Source organism: Chrysochloris asiatica, unplaced genomic scaffold (assembly GCF_000296735.1).
Source record: "Chrysochloris asiatica unplaced genomic scaffold, ChrAsi1.0 scaffold00023, whole genome shotgun sequence".
NCBI classification, from domain to species: domain Eukaryota; kingdom Metazoa; phylum Chordata; class Mammalia; order Afrosoricida; family Chrysochloridae; genus Chrysochloris; species Chrysochloris asiatica.
Genome location: NW_006408541.1, coordinates 2,077,702 through 2,095,161, shown reverse-complemented (window position 1 = coordinate 2,095,161; position 17,460 = coordinate 2,077,702). Strand labels below are relative to the sequence as shown.

Below are 17,460 nucleotides of genomic sequence, written 5' to 3'. Positions count from 1 at the left end.
TGCTGTGTAGAATATGCTCAGCAAGAAAAAGGAAGTACCCACAGTCACAGTGATGGGTCTTCTGTGGTGCTGTGGGTTAATGTGCAGGACTGCAAAGTCGGGTTGAGCCGTAAGGTCGGTGGTTCAAACTCACCAGGCGCTCTTTGGAAATCCTATACAGGGTTGTTATAGGTCGGAATCGACGCAACAGCACTTAACAACAACAAAGTAAAAAAGAAACCAAACACAAAAGAAGGCATACTGTCTGATTTCATTTAGAGGAAGTTCTAGAAAAGGCAGCACCTCAACATCAGAAACCAGAGGTTGCCTGGGCCTGGGTAGATGAAAAGGGGCATCCCAGAGAGCCCTCCGGGGTGAGGGGGCTGCTCAAAATGAGGCTGAGGTGGTGGCTGCACGGCTGTATACTGTGACCCCAACTCATCCATCTCTACTCGTAGGATGAGTGTTTATTTTAAATATACCTCAATAAAGCTGGTTTTTCCTGTTGGGCGGGCGGAGCCTGGAGGACTCAGTGTGTAGGAAGAGAAGCGGGCTGCCTCTAGAGGTTTCTTTGCACAGGGGTGCAGAGCCCCTGCCTGCCTGCACCTGGCCTTCTGAGTGACTAGCTCCCCAAGAACAACACATATCTCTTCTGGCTGTACACCCTGAGAATTCACTGCAGCCAAAAACCCACCTTGAGTTTTGCAGGAAAAGAATACAGGAAATGTGCATTTCAAAGAGGCTGTCCTTTAGCCCAGAGCAGTCTGGGAAGAAATCCATCAACTCTGGCCTAGACAGAGAGAGACTTACACCACCCTTGGGATGAAAGGTCCAGATCTGGCAGCCAGGAGGTTCAGCAAAGTCAAAACAGACGCTCAGTGCGGAGAAAGGCACTGATCACATTTCACTGGGCCACATTCATGTCAGCCTCCCAGGGGAAATCAGACAACCAAGATCTCCAATCTGTTTCTAGGGCCATAGAACGGACAGACAGATCTGCATCCAGCCTCAAGTAGTCACAGGGGACGTACACTCTTAAAGAAAGTGAGGATATGGGATAAGCGAGGCCTGAACAGGACAAATACACACAGTGACTATAGAACAGGAGCCAGCTACAAAGACGTGCTATCCGCCTTGGGAAACCTGGCTGCTTTATATCGGCGTGGCCTAGAGAGATAAGATAAGCAGAGTCCAGAAGCAACGCTCCATCCTGGTTCTGTCTGCTGCTGTGTGAACGGATTGAGAGAAGGAAGAGTCCTCTAAGGAGAGTAATGGCGCCTTCCGCAGAAGTTAGATGATGTACAGAAAGTTCTCAGCACAGCACTTGGGTTAGCAGCCACAAGATTTACCACTTTGCCTCCTGGGCTCCTGCGGGCAAAGGAAGGACAGCAGGTGGAAATCTGTATTTACAGAAAAAATACAAAGCACCAAAAATGGTAAAAATGATGATGAGCAGAAAATATATTTTTGTTGCCTATGATTAGGAGTCCTGGTGTGGTGCTGTGGGTTAATGAGCCAGACTGTAAAGCCATTTGAATTGCAAGGTTAGTGGTTCAAGTTCACCAGTTGCTCCCAGGAAACCCTATACAGGGTCGTTATGGGTCAGAACCAACTCGATGGCACTTAACAACAACAACAATATAATTACTCTAAAAGCTAGTTCACTATTCAAAGCAAATTCAGCAACAATGTACTGTGGGGTTTGGGGCTGGGGGGTGGTGTCAGGAAGTATTGCTACCAAATCATTGAAACATTTATGAAACAAAAATATCAAAATTTGAAGCTATTGTTTCTCAATATCTCCTCCAAGTCTAAGAGGATACACCCTTCTGAAGGAATTGTTTCCATCTAACAACAACCCTTCCCCCAAAGAATTCTGCACTTTTCTGTTTACACTGGACTCCTGGCACTGTGGGTTAACCCACTGGTCTGCAAAGTCAGTTTAAACCACAAGGTCAACTGTTCAAGCTCACCAGCCGCTCCTTAGAAACCCTATACAGGGTCGCTGTATACAGGGTCAGAACCAACTCGACAGCACTTAACAACAACAACTATTTATGCTATGTCAAAACAGCAGTTCGGGCATCCTCAAGGGACTTAAATTGTTTTCCTTTTAAATGTTCTTTTGAGTTTGGAGAACAATAAATCTAAAGAAGCAGGATCAAGGTTGTAAGGTAGACGGGACAAAGTTTCGCAATGACATCCTTGTAGGACAGCCCTGGCTACTCTTGAAGAACTAGCAGGTGCGTTGTCAAGATGGAAAATAATTCCTTAACTCAATTTGCCTGGCCTTTTTCTCAGCAATGCAGTTTTTGATTTTCTGAAAAGTGCTTAATAATAAGCCCCCATGATTGTCCTGTGTCCTTTGAGAAAATCTATCCAGATGACCCCTTTGGAAACCTTCAAAGCAGTCACTATAACCTTCTGAAGTGACCTCTCTCTGCCTTGAACTGGCCCCGCAGAGCCCCATGGGCTGGACCTTGGACTGAGTGAATGGCACACCAATGAGACTGCAATAAGTGTCTGACTGAGAGTCTGCTGCCTCCATTGCTGACAGTCACTCGTCCAAACACATTTTGTATTTTTTTTTTAAGTTTTTATTGTAAATTGAGTGATAGTTTCCATGGGAGAACATCAGGTTTACACTCATCATTTCATTGCAATGATTATAATCTCCTCCATGTATCATCATTCCACAGTTATTTGCTTCTATTCCCTCTGTTTGTTTGCTTTCTTAGGGGGTGGGGGTGGGGGGGAGTATACACAAAATCACTCAGGAATATTTAATCATTTAAACAACCAAAGAGCACATTCTGCAAGCCTGCCTCCTGGCTGCCAGCACACAGCCTTTCTCTTTCCATGAGTCCAGAGTCTTCAGCTCCTCCCTCTCTCCATCTCCTTATCTCTGTCTCCATCTCTGGTGTCACTGTTTCTCTGGATACGGTCTCACATTCCACTTGTACTCGTCTCCCTTAATGGTCCTAGGGTCTTCTGTTCCTGGACTATAAGATTAACTACTGCCCTGTTTTTGTTACGGAACTTCTACCTTTAAAGTTGTGATAGTCGCAATTAGTCATGATAACAATTACTCACTAGTGAATCCTAAGACTCTTATCCCCATCTCTTTTCACCAGACCCATCTAGACAAGATGAACACTATTCAGTGGGGACTCTACCTTCCAAACACATTCTGTTTGGAATAAACCAGGGTTTCTATGAACTACAGAGTCCTAGCCGCAGCCTACTGCTTAGCATACAGAACCTCACAAACGCTAGAGCCAATAAAAATTCAATTAAAAAGAACAAATATTTAACTGTAAGCCAACATAGGAAAGATGGAATAGGGTGAAAAATGACATACTTTTCTTTCTTTCTTTTTTTTTTTACAAACTGTATATTATGTTTATATGAGTACAAACCCAGGCAAGATCTGTTTATGCTTTAGGGATCAGGATCAATATTATGTTTATATGAATACAAACCCAGGCAAGATCTGTCTACGCTTTAGGGATCAGGATCATAGTTGTCCATGGAGGTGGAAGGGGGATGCTATTGAAAAGAAGCCAAAGGGGGGATGCTTGTAATGCTTTCTTTCTTTTTTTTTTTTTAATGTTTTATTGTGGATTATGTGATAGTTTACATGGGAGAGCATTAGTTTTACATTCATCCTATCCTATATCATTTCATTGCCATGGTTACAATCCCCTCCATGCATCATCAACCAACCAAAGGATATACCCTGCAAGCCTGCCCCCTTGTCATCAGCACACAGCCCCTGTGCCTCTCTAGGTCTAAAGTCCCCAGCTGCTCCATCTCTCCACGTCGTCGTCTTTGTCTCCATCTCAGGCATCACTGTTTCTCTGGGTAGGATCCCGCTCTCTGCTCTTCTCCCTTGATGGTCGCAGGGACCTCCACTCCTAGACTGCAAAGTTAATCAACTTCCCTCCTTGCTACAAAACGTCTACCTTTACATTTCCAACCCTCACAATCAGCTCTGATAACAATTATTCACTATTGTATCACAAGAAACCTATCCCCATCTCCTTTCATCAGCCCCGCCTAGACAGACTGGATACTACTCAGTGGAGATTCTACCTTCCTCCACGCCCTCTGGATCCAGGTTCCCTCTTGAAAGCTTGTAAGTCAGTCACTTTTTGTCTTTGTAGCCCCCCCCCCCCCATTTTGGGTAGCCAATGTCCAAGTTGCCCATCCCTGTCTACTCTGTGTATGGAGGGGGTGGGAATGATCCTTGTGGTAAATACTTCTCATTTTTTAAAAAACACTTGCTTCTTTTTAAAGGCAAAGGGTGGGAGGGAGAAACAAGAACAACTGAGACAAAAACAAATCTTAAGACGGTTTACTCATCAGCTCCCACAAAGAGGAGCAGCCTCGGAAACCCTACACAGGGTTGCTGTGAGTCTCAGTGGACTCAACAGCACTCAACAATAACAACACATAAATCAAACAAAGTAAAAATAAATGGAAGGGTCAGAAGACTAAATATTGTACAGATGTCAATTCTTTCCAAACTGATTTATTCAGCCAATGCAATGCCAATGATGATCCCAGCAGTTTTCTTCTAGAAAATGATGAACTAATGCTAAAACATATTGGAAATGGAAAGGGCCAAGAATAGCCAAGCCAGTTTTAAGTGAAAAAGAACAAAATATGTCACCCAACGGTAAGATTTTTTTTATTATAATTTGATTATAAACAATGTGTTTAAAGTAATTAAAACAATGTATTGTGGTGCTGGTGCAATGACAAACACACCAGAGAAACAGACTAACAAGCGGAGAAACAGACCACATAAATATGGGGACACTTGATTTGAGACAAAGGTGGCCCTGACTGCAGAACAACAGATACAACAGTGTTTTCAATACAGGGTGCTGGGTTAACTGGACACCATCTGGAGAGAAATGAAACCCGTCCCCTACCTCACACCACACACCAACAGCAAATGTAATGTAGGAGAATGCCTTGGTGGCCTTGAAGGAGGCAAACATTTCATACGCATGACACATAAAGCACTGAGCACAAGAAAGAAAAAAAAGTGACAGTGAATTCCATTTAAGAATTGTTCATTAAACTGATATACGATAGGATGAATGTAAAACTAATGTTCTCCCATGTAAACTATCACGTAATTCACAATAAAACATTAAAAAAAAGAATTGTTCATTAAAAGGCACAATTCAGAGTACCTCCATTTTCCTGTCTGAAAAATGGGGATAATAATTTGACTCATGCATTAACATGGCTGTGAGATTTTCACAGCACAATGGACACAAAGGGCACGCTTGGCATAGATTACGAGTTGGAATCGACTTAACGGCACACCACTACCAGCTAGTGACTGGCAGGTTACAGAGAGACCCCATGAAAAGTCGTTCCTGGAACAGTGGCAGTTAATGGGAAATATGAGGGAAGATGTGGTTGTAGAAGTTCCGGGGCTGTGGAGAAGGAAGAAGTGGAAGGAAGGAGTGTGTGAGCCAGCAGAGAAGGAAGAGACAGCAGACAGAGGCACACCTCATGGAGGTGGGGATGGAGAGCCAGCCCCAGAGGCAAACTAACAAGAGAGAAACGTGTCCCGTAACGACAGAAAGGAGCGATGTCCTCAGACCCAGGTATATCTGGAGAAACTGGAACATCTGCCTTAATTTCTGCTCTCTTCATGAACTACAAGTGCTGGAAGGAAAAGCCATATTTGGGCCTGCCAGCCCCACAAGGAGTGGCCCCACAAGAGAGCAGGACAAGTTTCCACCAGGTCCCTGCAGCAGTGTGGGCAGCAAGCACGAGCACCAGACTTGGGGCGCCATCACCAATGGTGCCCGTCACGGTCCTGAGGACGCTGCGTGTGAAAACTGCTGCTGCTGTTCAGTGCCATCGAGTCAGTTCTGACTCATAGTGAGCCTGAATTGTGTTTCCGAGGCTTTAAAGCCTCGTCTTTCTCTCACAGAGCGGCTGGTGAACTCAAACCTCCAACCCTGTGGTTCGCAGCCCAGTGTTTATCGCATGGAGCCACGGCGCTATCGCGTCTGAAAAGGAGCCTAATTATTTAGACACCATTCTCATCACCGTTTCCTTCCTGACTCTCCAGGTGGTCAGTAAAACAGTAACAAAAGTCACAGAAAAAGCTAAGGAAATGGTGCCCTTCAAACAAAACCCCAGCATCCCACTTCACGGCCAAGTCCCCTCATGAAACCATTATGCAAGTCAGTGCAGGACCAGTCAACAGAGCGCTGTGAGGAGCTTACCGGTTGAAGATATTGTCACTGAAAGCATACTTTTCCAGGCGCATGAGTGGAGGTAGGTTATCCTGGCCTGGGATGTCCAAGAACGCTGTCACTCGCATGCTGCCGCAGTCTGGACCATAGTCTTCAAACCCATCTGAGAGGAAGGAGGAAAGAAGAGAAACAGAAATCAAATACACATGCAGTGTGAGCCACGGGGAAGAGTCAGCCTTGGGGGGATGTGGCCTGGTTACCGGCTGTGCCCCTTCTTACAACCCTTCCCAAGAGAAGCTTTCTGAGATCTACAAACATGAGTTCATCAAAAATGCCGTGCACACATATCCAATCCCTGAGACCGGCAGGAAGGACCACGGTCTTAGAGAACAGCTGGGCATCCTTCTGCCAACCACTCCTGTCTCTTGGGGCTCAATATCATATGAACGAGTGTCTGGTCTCTGAGATGTGATGGTCAGCGAGTTCTATTTGAACTGAGTTAAGATAGCTAACGAGGGGGAATAACAACAATGGTTTCGTTAGCCAGACTCGACAGCCCAGACTACATCATGACTCATGCTAAGATGCTCATATGACGTCCTGAGGTCATCTACCTCACGACATCAAATCCCTCCCATCCCCACCTCTGGCCTGGCAACTGGCAACCAGACACACCACCTGGATGTCCTGCCTACACACTGTGTCCACAACAGGGCCCGGGCTCACTTTGAAGCCAAAGAGATATGGGATGGAAGCAACATTAATCTACCACTTACTAGTGGTCTGACCTGTCCACGCTGCTAGGAGAGGTCTCATCGGTAGGCTAGGGGTCAAACGCACCTGTGCCCCTCAGGATGTTGGGAAACTGGCCTCACTGTGGCTCCTGCTCACCTGGACACCAGCCACAACTCGATGCACATCAGAACTGCCTGTGACTCTCGTCACCCCTAGCCACTGTCCTGCCTGGCTTCTAGGTCCATGCCAGGACGGACCCTCACTAGAAGGCCCTCTTTGTCCACTCTCCTGGTGCTTCTTGACGTGGTGCCCTGGGTTGACCTCACACTGTGTGACAGTCAGCCATGCTCTGTACTAATCCTTCCCAGGGTCAACTCACTAGTAAGACTTGCAGGGCCCAGCATGCTGCCCGGTACACAGTGCTTGCTCAGAAAACACCTAATGAATAAATTCACCTTAAAGTCATGCATTTCACAAAGTACACTCTCCATCAAAAACAGACGCTCTTAACCCACCACAGAACTACCTAATACTTCCAGCCACCCTATGAAATACACTGACTAAACCCAGGGCCCAATGAACCCCCAGATAAGAGGCTACGAATGACCTTGGCAAGAAAACCTGTGACTGTCAATCAGGAGTTCAACTGTGTCCCCCCAAGTGTATGACAACTTGGTTGGATCATGATTCTATGGTTTGTAGCTACATGATGACCTCCCATGATGTGACAAGTCAATCAACTGTCGAGGCTGAAGGGTGGAACACCCTTACTCCCACCCACAGCCCTGACCCAGATTACCAGGGGAGTCTCCCTGGGGTGTGGCCTGCAACATCATTTGTCTTACAAGAGACGAAAGGAGCGAAAAGCAAGCAGAGCTCAGAGGGGCCGAGAATGGAATTCTGGCCTTTGGACCCAGGGTCACCGCACTGAGAACCTCCTAGACCCAGGGGAAGACTGCTGCCATGAAACATGGGGGTCTGTACAGAACACCAAGCTTACAGATGCTAAAGAGACAAGGCCCTTCTCCCAGAACCCACAGAGAGACAGCATTTCCCTAGAGCCGGCTGAACTCAGACTTCCAGCCTCCTAAACCGAGACAGAACAAATGTTTGCTAAGCCATCCACTCGTGGTCTTTCTGTTATAGCAGAACTAGAGGACTGAGGCACAATCGGAACAATAAAAGTAACAGCTAAGTTTCTCAGCACTTAAAATGGACCAAGGACAGCTAAACGTATTGCAGGCATGAGCTTATTCAATTCCCACAACAACTCAACCAAGTAAAGACTCTGCTTATCTCCAGTTCACAGATGAGCAACCCGGGGGCTAACGAGGCTGAGACGCTCCCCCTCACTCACCCTGCTAGTCGGCCGGAACCAGAGATCGGCTCAGTGCAGTTGCTCCTGCCAAGAACCCGCACATTAAAAGTCCACCCTGCCGATGCCAACTGTCCTTTCTATTCTAGTGAAACAACTTCACGAAATGTTGTGTACAGCATTCAAACACTAGTTTGAAACATTCAGGCTCAATAAAAATGAGTTACTAAAATACAGTTGTCAAATTAAGTGTGTGTGCAAGTAGAAATACTACAAACACACTGTGGAACTCCATGCGGATTCTACAGTAACACTGCTTAGCACAAGTCTTCTCACACACCCCTAAGACTCGGAACCTGGACATCCAGAACAAGGCCGTAGAGCTGTGGTCTCTAAGTGAAAAAGGCTATGCCGATGCCAACTCCAAGGATCTGCATGTCAAGACCAGGCCTAAGCTAAGAACACAAGCTATGAATATGCATCGCTAGGTTGCCACCTTATATAAGAACCCCGGCTGTGACGACTATTACAGAGACACCTCATTCTGCTCCTTGCCACGTAGGGAGCAAGGCAGGCTGGATTAGAGGCCCAGTTATCAAGAGGTCTTTCACCGGCTTCCAAGAGAGGTTGCCTGCCGGACTTGGTGCTCAACGAAAGGGAACAAACCCAGCAGTCTGTTCCACATCCCTTCTCTACCCCCTAGTACACACACACACACACACACACACACACACACACAATCTTCCATGTGTGAGCTCAAAGAAACAGGCCATCAAGGACTCCCTGAAGATGCCCTTGGCAAGAGAAGTGCCTCACTAGTTAGTTCTGGGAAGACAAAGCAGCACCCACAACAGGGTGTGAATGAGTCCTTAACACCCAGCGCACTGAACACTCAGCAGCTGGGTGGGAAGCAGTGCTCTCAACCAGTACTCAGGGAGACCAGGGAACATTTGGGCAGTAAGTGATAAGGTTTAATTTTTTGTTGTTAAGTGTCATGGAGTCTGTTCCGACTCATAGCGTCCCTGTACAGTGTTTCCAAGGAGTGGCTGCTGGGTTTGAACTGCCAACTTTGCAGTTAGCAGTCCAGCGTTTATCTTACAACACCATACCAGGGCTCCAGCTTTTAAATTACTGTTGTTGTTAAGCGTCGTCGAGTCGATTCCAACGCATAGCGACGCTGTATAGGGTTTCCAAGGAGTAACTGGTGAGTTTGCAGTGCCGACCTTGCAATTCAAACCAACCTTGCGGTCCAGTGCTTATCCCACAGCGCCACACCAAGACTTCAAGTTTAAATGTGGGAATGGTAAAACTGTCTGTTATTGCTGGTGCTCTATTCATAGTGGCCCCGTGTTACCGAAAAGAAATGCTCCCACACGTTTCCTAGACGGTCGTCCTTAAAGGGTTAGATCACCAGGCCTTTCTCACACAGAACTCAGTAAGTCTGAACCATCAACTTTTCAGTTAGCAGCTCAGCACTTAACCGATGCATCACCAGGGCTCCTTAATATGTATGTGTCTACATGCTTACTTTCCTTTGAAATTCCAACCACAATTTTGTCTTCATGAATTCTTTGAGGCTAGTAATTAGAGCTTATTAAAAATTTACACTGTGTAATAGCCGCTCAGAGAATTTTAATAAAGAACTGTACATTAGTCGAAAGGATACATGTGGCACAATCAAATACACCGCTTCTCTGCATGAGCCCTGCCTGGAGGAAGCGCTCCTGCTCAGCACAGTCAGACCCCGCGGCCACAGGCCCATGTGGGGGCTACTCTTGCGGTATCTAAGGCTCAGGAGGAATCGGGCATCTACACCCCCGAGATCTCTAGAGACCCCGCTGATTCAGTCCAGAGCAGAGTGGACATGAAAACAGAACTGTTTAAAGCAGCGAGCCCTAAATTTGGGAACTGAAAGTGCTTCAGTACAAACAAACCTTTGCATCCAAAAGATCCTGTGGACATTTGGGGGGGTTACACATGGCTGCCTTAAAGAGGCAGAGCACACCTAGACACTCTTCAAGGAGCTCTACTGACCACAGAGCCAAGCAACTTAGCAATTAATGCCATGCAGGAATATTTGAGACTATTAATGAGTCAAAATAGCATTGCCTAGAATATATAAACCAACTGTGGTACATACACACAATGGAATATTATGCTACTTTGAAGAATAACAAGGAAGCTGCAAGCCATCGCATAACATGGATGAACCTTGAGGACAATATACTGAGTGAAATTAGTCAGTCGCAAAAGGACAAATACTGCATAGGACCACTACTGTAAAAGCTTAAGAAAAAGACCCCAAACTAAAAGGAGGGGAAAAAAGTACTTAGTAAAATCTCCTACTTCTTTTCCCCATCTGCCCAGTAAAAATCCTCAATTTATCCCCAAAGCTACAAAACACTGGTAGCTTTTCTATCCTTTTTACAGCATGTTATGTACACTTTGTCTTCTTCATTTAATAAAATATCTTTGGGAAAAACAAACAAACAAACAACCAAAAAGCAACATTTCCTACGCACTGCAGGATAATGCACTGGACCTAAAGGTCAGTTTGAGCTGCAAATTCGGCAGTTCAAACCCACCAACCGTTCCTCAGGAACCCTAAACAGGGTTGCCATGAGTCAGAACTAACTCGATGTCTAACAATAACAACAACAATGCTAACTCTACAACAAGCTATTCACCTTAAAATGCTGGATCCTAACTAGCCTTTGCTGGCTCCGTCCTGTAAGCGTGGGCTGTGCAGCGGCTGCAGATATCTTTTCTGCAACAGCCGTACATCCCCGAGGCTCTGCTAAGGAAGAGGCCAGGTTAGGGAACATGTCCCCAGTCACATGGGAGAGACTGGCGAGGCAGGCTCTAGCGGACGTCTCAATTTCCTTTGCAAACAAACTCTGTCCACCTCCCTTCCAGGCTTCAGACACACCGGCCTCCTTCATCTGCATGTTTCTGTCCAGGCTGCTCCCTCTGCCTGGGACCCGCTCACCTTTGCAAGCCCACTCCCATCTCCCTTGAGGGCTCCCTGCCTCTCTAGAGAAGGCCAACCTCCCAGGAGCTGTGGCCTCATCCTCCCTGACTTAGCTCACAATGGTGTGGGCTGGGGGTCTGTCTCCCAGCCACGCTGCAAGTTCCATGAAGTGCCAGCATTGCACCTGTTGCTGTTGTTGTTAAAGTGCTGGTGAGTCAATTCTGACCCATAGCAACCCAATACAGGCTTTCCAAACAGCAGCTGGTGGGTTTGAACCACTGACCCTGTGGGTAGCAGTTCAGTGCTGATCCTACAGCACCACACCAGGGCAAGTCAGAGGTGTGCAATGAAAAAGCAGTGAGATGGAAGAAGACACCCCCTCCGCCCCGAAGAACTAAAGTGGATAAAAACGATGATCCGAAAAAGGAACTGAACCCTTATTACCTGGCCCCCACCCTTTACGGGCCCCCGAGGGTACCCATGTGCTCAAAGAGAAGACAAAATAGATAGCTGGAACCTCCTAAAAACTAAAGACTATGTGCATCAAAGGACATTGTGAAATGAGTAAAAAGGGAACCCACAGACTAGGAAAATGGTTTTGGTAATGACATATAAGACGAAGGACTACTCTCTAAAATGTATAGAAAACTTCAACAAGAAGAAGACAAATAATCCAATTAAAAAATTGGCAGAGGATATGAACAGGTACTTCACCAAAGAAGGCATTCAGGCAGCTAGCAAACATGAAGACATGCTCAAGGACAGTAGTCTTAGAGAGCTGCAAATCAGAACAGCAATGGGATCGTATCTAACCCCAACATTCAGAGCAAAAGTTCAAAACAGCAGAAAATAATAAATTCTGACAAAGGTGTGGAGAATATGGGACCCTCCTACACTGTTCGTGGGACTATAAAATGATGCGACCACTGTGAGAAAGTTGGAAAAAATAATATCGTATGGCCCAGCAATCCCTCTACTTGGTATATATCCTCAAGAAACAAGAGCCATGACATGAGCACACCCATGTTCATTGTAGCACGATTCAGAAAGGCAAAAGAGGTAAAGACAGCCTAGATGCCCTTCACCAGAAGAATCAACAAACTCTGGTACATCCAGACAACGAACACTGAAGAATAACAATGTATCTGCAAAACACCTCACCACATAGGTGAACCTGGACAATATTCCGCTGAGTAAAATCAATCAATCACAAAAGGACAAGTATATGAGACCACTGCTGTGAAAAATTAAGAAAAGGTTTTCTTGATAATAGAAGCATACTATTATTATTACCAAGGATGGGGGGAAGGAAAATTGTTCACAGGCTAGAGGGTAGACACATGTTAACATGGGTGATGGGGCAGACAATATACAAGAGAGAGGTTGGCAAAGGCCACGGGAGTTCAAGTGAATAGAGGCAAATACTGTTAACTGAGGCTACGTGGCGGGGATTGCAGTCATTGTAAGGAAACGAAGCATCTGATCTGTTAGCTGTGAAACTGATGATCTGTTCTGTAAACCTTCATGCAATTCACAATAAAAAGTTTAAAATTACAAACCAAAAGAGCATGTACCATGCGAGGATATACTGAGGAACTAAACTATGAGTCGGAACCGACTCCACGGTACTTAATAACAACAACAACAAACTTCATCAAAATTAAGAATCTTTGTTCTTCACTGTTAAGAAAATGGAATGCCAAGCTACAGACTTGGAAGAAAATATTTGTAAGCCATCTATCTGACTGATACCCAGAACATATAAAAGAACTCTCTGAAAGCAACAAAAGAAGGTACGTTGACTTAAAAGACAGATAACATATTTTAATAGACATTTCACCAAAGAAGATATAGAAATGACAGCTAAACATGGGCAAGATGGTCAGCATTAGTTATAGTTAGGGAAATGTCTACTAAAACCACAATGAGATAACAATATATATCCACTAGAATGGCTAAAATTAAAAAAAAAAAAATCAGAAGGGAAGTAATTGTTGAAGAGACTGTACAGATATTGAGGCCCTCAAACATTGCTGATGGGAATGTCCAATGAAGTAGCCACTCAGAGAGCTTGGCAGTATCTTAAACAGTTAAACATATAGATACTTAACCACATGACCCAGAAACATATGCTTACACAAAGATCTGTACTTGTATGTTCATAGCCACTTTCTTCGTAATAACCAAAGGCAGAAATAAGTGCAGGGGAAGATAGAACCTCCACTGAATAGTGTTCTCGTCTAGACAGGTCTGGTGAAAAGAGATGGGGGTAAGATTCTTATGATTCAACAGTGAGTAATTGTTATCATGACTAATCGCAACTGTCACAATTGTAAAGGTAGAAGTTCTGTAATAAAAAGGGGAGGGTAGTTAATCTTACAGTCCAGAAACAGAGGACCCTAGGACCATCAAGGGAGAAGAACAGAAGCGATATGTGGGGCCCTATCCAGAGAAGCAGCGACACCAGAGATGGAGGCAAAGTTGGGGACATGGAGAGAGGGAGCAGCTGAGGACTCTGGACTCATGGAAAGAAAGGGACTGAGAGCTGGCGGCCAGGATGCAGGCTTACAGAATGTGCCTTTTGGTTGTTTAAATGATTATATATTCCTGAGCGTTTCTGTGTACACACCACCCCAACACACACACACACACACACACAAAGAGGGAATGGAAGCAAATACTGTTGAATGATGATGCACAGAGGAAATTGAAATCTCTGCAATGAAATGATGGTATAAAGCCAATGTTCTTCCTGTAAACTATCACTCAGTTCACAATAAAAAAATTTTTTAAAAAGCTGAAAATAACAATAATAACATCGAGAGCCTAATGGATACATAGGTTATTGTTAAATTCTATGCAAAGGAATACTTTTCAATGATAAATGGGAGTGAACAACTCAAAGACTCCAAGAAGAAACTCGTTTACAGGACAAATAAGTCTACATGAACTACAGTCTTATCTTCTCTGAGACCCAGAAGAACTAGATGGTGCCCGGTGATTACTGCCAGTCATTCTAATTAAGGACACAGAGAAGGCCCCTGATAAAATGGGAGAAAAACGTAAAACAGAATATCAAGCTGCTGAAAAAATTGAAAATTAAATTAAAAACAAACCAACAGACCTACTGGATTGGTTGAGCTTGGCAGACTCCTCAAGAGTGCTGTCCTGGGATCTTCCTCAGACCCCACGCCAAAGCCAACCTCTGGAGGTCACCAGAAAGCCAAACGTTTTGTCAGACCCCCGCCTCCCAAGGTCACTTTGTGAAACTGGCTCCCACAATAACGAAAATCACTCATAAGTACTGCACTCCTTTGAGAAGCCACCTCTATAAGAAACTGTCAATACTGACTTTCAAACAAAGGCAAGAACAGAGGGGGGGGAGGGGGGCAGAAGAATGGAAAATAACACCAGAAGAGAAATAAAGAGAATGTTCCCGAACTGTGAAGACTATGCCGCCTGTCACTGAACATCTGTGCAGAAATTGCTGAATGGGGACCTAAACTGCTTTGTAAACCTTCAAAGAAAGCACAGTATTACTTTAAAAAGGAGGAAACCACTAATACCATCTATGCAACAGTTTAGATGAACCTTAAAGCACTGTGCTGAGTGAAAGAAGCCGCACAGACAGGACTTCCCACTATATGGTTCTGACTAAACGAAATACTAAGAAAAGACAAAAATAGAGTAATACAAAGGAAGTCAGTGGTTGTCTGGGGTCAGAGGTCAGGAAAGGCAAAATGGTAAAGGGACAAAGGGATGCTTATGGTGCGGAAAGCATGTGATGTGTGGATTGTGGTTGTATGGTTGTGGCTACACAACCCTTCTGTGTTTGTTAAAACTCATCTAATTGTTTAATTAAAATTGGTGGCTTTTTATTGTATGTAAATGACACTCTGTAAAGGTAAGTTAACACCCTCCTAGCTCCATTTTCAGCCAAGCAGAGATACGTTCATAGGGGGAAACCACTAGTCAGGTACACTCACCATGAAATGGTCAATCCTTCAAAAGCGAAAGGGCAACATTTTCCAAAGGGCAAGTTTAGAAAGGATGGGAAGGTGGGTGGAATGCAAACAGGAACCCCAGGGAGGAGTAGGAGCACTGTTTTTGCATGAAGGGGATTGCAGTCATTGGGATGAAACAAAGTGTATGGTTTGTTGATGATCTTGTCTGTAAACTTTCACTGGCTTCACAATAAAACAGTTAAATTAAAAAAAAACAGGAAAAGAAACAAAGGTGAACAGAAAACAAAATCTGTCCAGTCTCCTGTTGGTCACAAGCGTGGTCTCAGGGAGGCTGCATTGACTGTCCTAAGTCCTTGTCAAGTTGCTGACATGGATGGGGGGGAGATAACTCTTCAAAGTCTCCAGCTCCCTTTGCTGTGATTCGCTATTTATGAAGTGACCTTGTGATCTTGACATTCTCCTTGAGAATCCCAATTAAGATCCAGAGAATAAACAGTACTCAGAAAACGAGACCTCAGGGAGTCATAGTCATCAGGGATACTTTCATTTCATTGGAAAGGTTTGCACGATCCTAACTTAAAATTGCCTGTTTCTATTTGTTGACAAGGTCCTACTTGCTCCTGAATGCAAGGAGACCTGGTGGCGCTGCGGGTTAGGCTTGGGTTACTAAGTACAAGGTCAGCAGTTCAAATCCACTAGCCACTCCATGGACGAATGATGAGGCTGTCTGCCAAGACTGTAAATAAAGGGTCAGAATTGACTCGATGGCTATGGGTGGGTTTGGGCTGTTCAAGAGGCACTGTCAAGTTCTTACTCCTCTTCCTTCTAAACTTCAAATGGGGAAGCGACTGGTCACTGATTATCTTGGTTAATATCCACCTCCCTCTGGTAGCGTAGTGGTTACGAATCGGGCTGCGAACCTTAAGGTCAGCGGTTCGAAACTACCAGCCGCTCCGCGGGAGAAAGATGAGGCTTTCTACTCCCGTAAAGATTTATACCCTTGGAAACCCTGTACAGGGTCGCTATGGGTCGGAACCAACTCGACGGCACTTAACAACAACAACAATGACAACTAACCGACACTGTGGTGTCTTTCCTAACGCTGGCCCCTTTTCTCCACCGCACCATCAACTTGTCTAACCCAGTGTACTGTATTCATCGCAGAAGGAGCCGGGCTTTGGACGACTAGCTTCAAATCTTGGATGTGCAGCAACAGGATAATGGAGTTGAAGTGAATGAAGAGGACTATTCAGAGATAATGGCTCACAATTGCCCAGAACCGAGGAAAAAACAGAATATTCCGTTTGAAGAAGTACAAATCCTCAATGAATAGCTAAAAAGAAATCCACTTCTAGATGCATAAAAAACAACCTTTACAAAGAAAAGTTTTAAATTAAACCCTAAACTTTCCACATAAAAGATGGTCTTCTTCTTGTTTAGTGCCATTGAGTTGGTTCTGAGGAGGAGCTGCTGGGTTTGAACTGCCGACCTTAAGGTTCAAACTGACCTTGCAGTCCAGTGTACACCAGGACTCCTAAAAGATGTCAGAAGTAATCAAGTAGAAGGGGCACGCCTGGAATCAGAAGACCTAGTGGGGAAATCAAGTTGGGCCTTTTACTAGTTAAGTACTATTGGAATGATTGACATGACCCCTTTACTGTTTCCTGAATTTAAAAGAGATTTAACAGTGCCTATCTGAGACATGTGTTATATTGCAGACTCAGTGAAACAAAGGAGAGATAAAAAGATAACAGAGTTCAGCATACATAATCGCTCTGAAAGGATCAGCCACTATTCTTCGCAATGTCAGTCAATCACAGAGCACACTGCATTGCTTTTAAGGACTGGGTCTCTCTCTCCAGGGTTCAAGGGAACCACACGGCTAATGAGAGGTGCGGAGAGGTAGAGCAGTAACTGTGAACAGACTGTTTCTGGATTCCATGAGAGACTTGCAGGCCCTTTAAGTGCCGGGAGGTCATATAATGCCAGGCGCTTAGGCGGCATTTAATAGAGATTGGTTTCTGAAGAAATCAGTCTCCTGTGACTTTGATTAGCTGGATTCAATTCAGAAGGGCCTAGTAGCCCCTGAGAAAGCTGAGAAAATCTATTTTCCACAAAAACAAGCCTTTGGTACAGCACCTAACCCGTAGCCACCTGGAGCTGTACTCACAACATGAGGTACCAAGCCATCAAAGCCATTAAATCACTGCCTTCCTTCTGCCGGCAAAGACGTGACATCTTAGGTTCAAACATGAGAGAAACTAT

At 44.9% G+C, this 17,460-nt stretch overlaps 1 protein-coding gene across 1 annotated transcript in view; it reads right to left on the bottom strand.

Annotated features, from left to right (window-relative positions):
* Positions 1-11,207, bottom strand: part of LOC102829387 (serine/threonine-protein phosphatase 4 regulatory subunit 1-like) — an 80,526-nt gene extending 69,319 nt beyond the window's left edge. Inside the window, exons 1-2 of the mRNA XM_006839308.1 lie at positions 11,042-11,207; positions 6,240-6,372 (exon numbers count right to left, since the gene is read on the bottom strand). Of these exons, the coding sequence (XP_006839371.1) occupies positions 6,240-6,372; positions 11,042-11,207 (299 nt within the window). The remainder of the gene's footprint in view (positions 1-6,239; positions 6,373-11,041) is intronic.
* Positions 11,208-17,460: the final 6,253 nt, after the last annotated feature.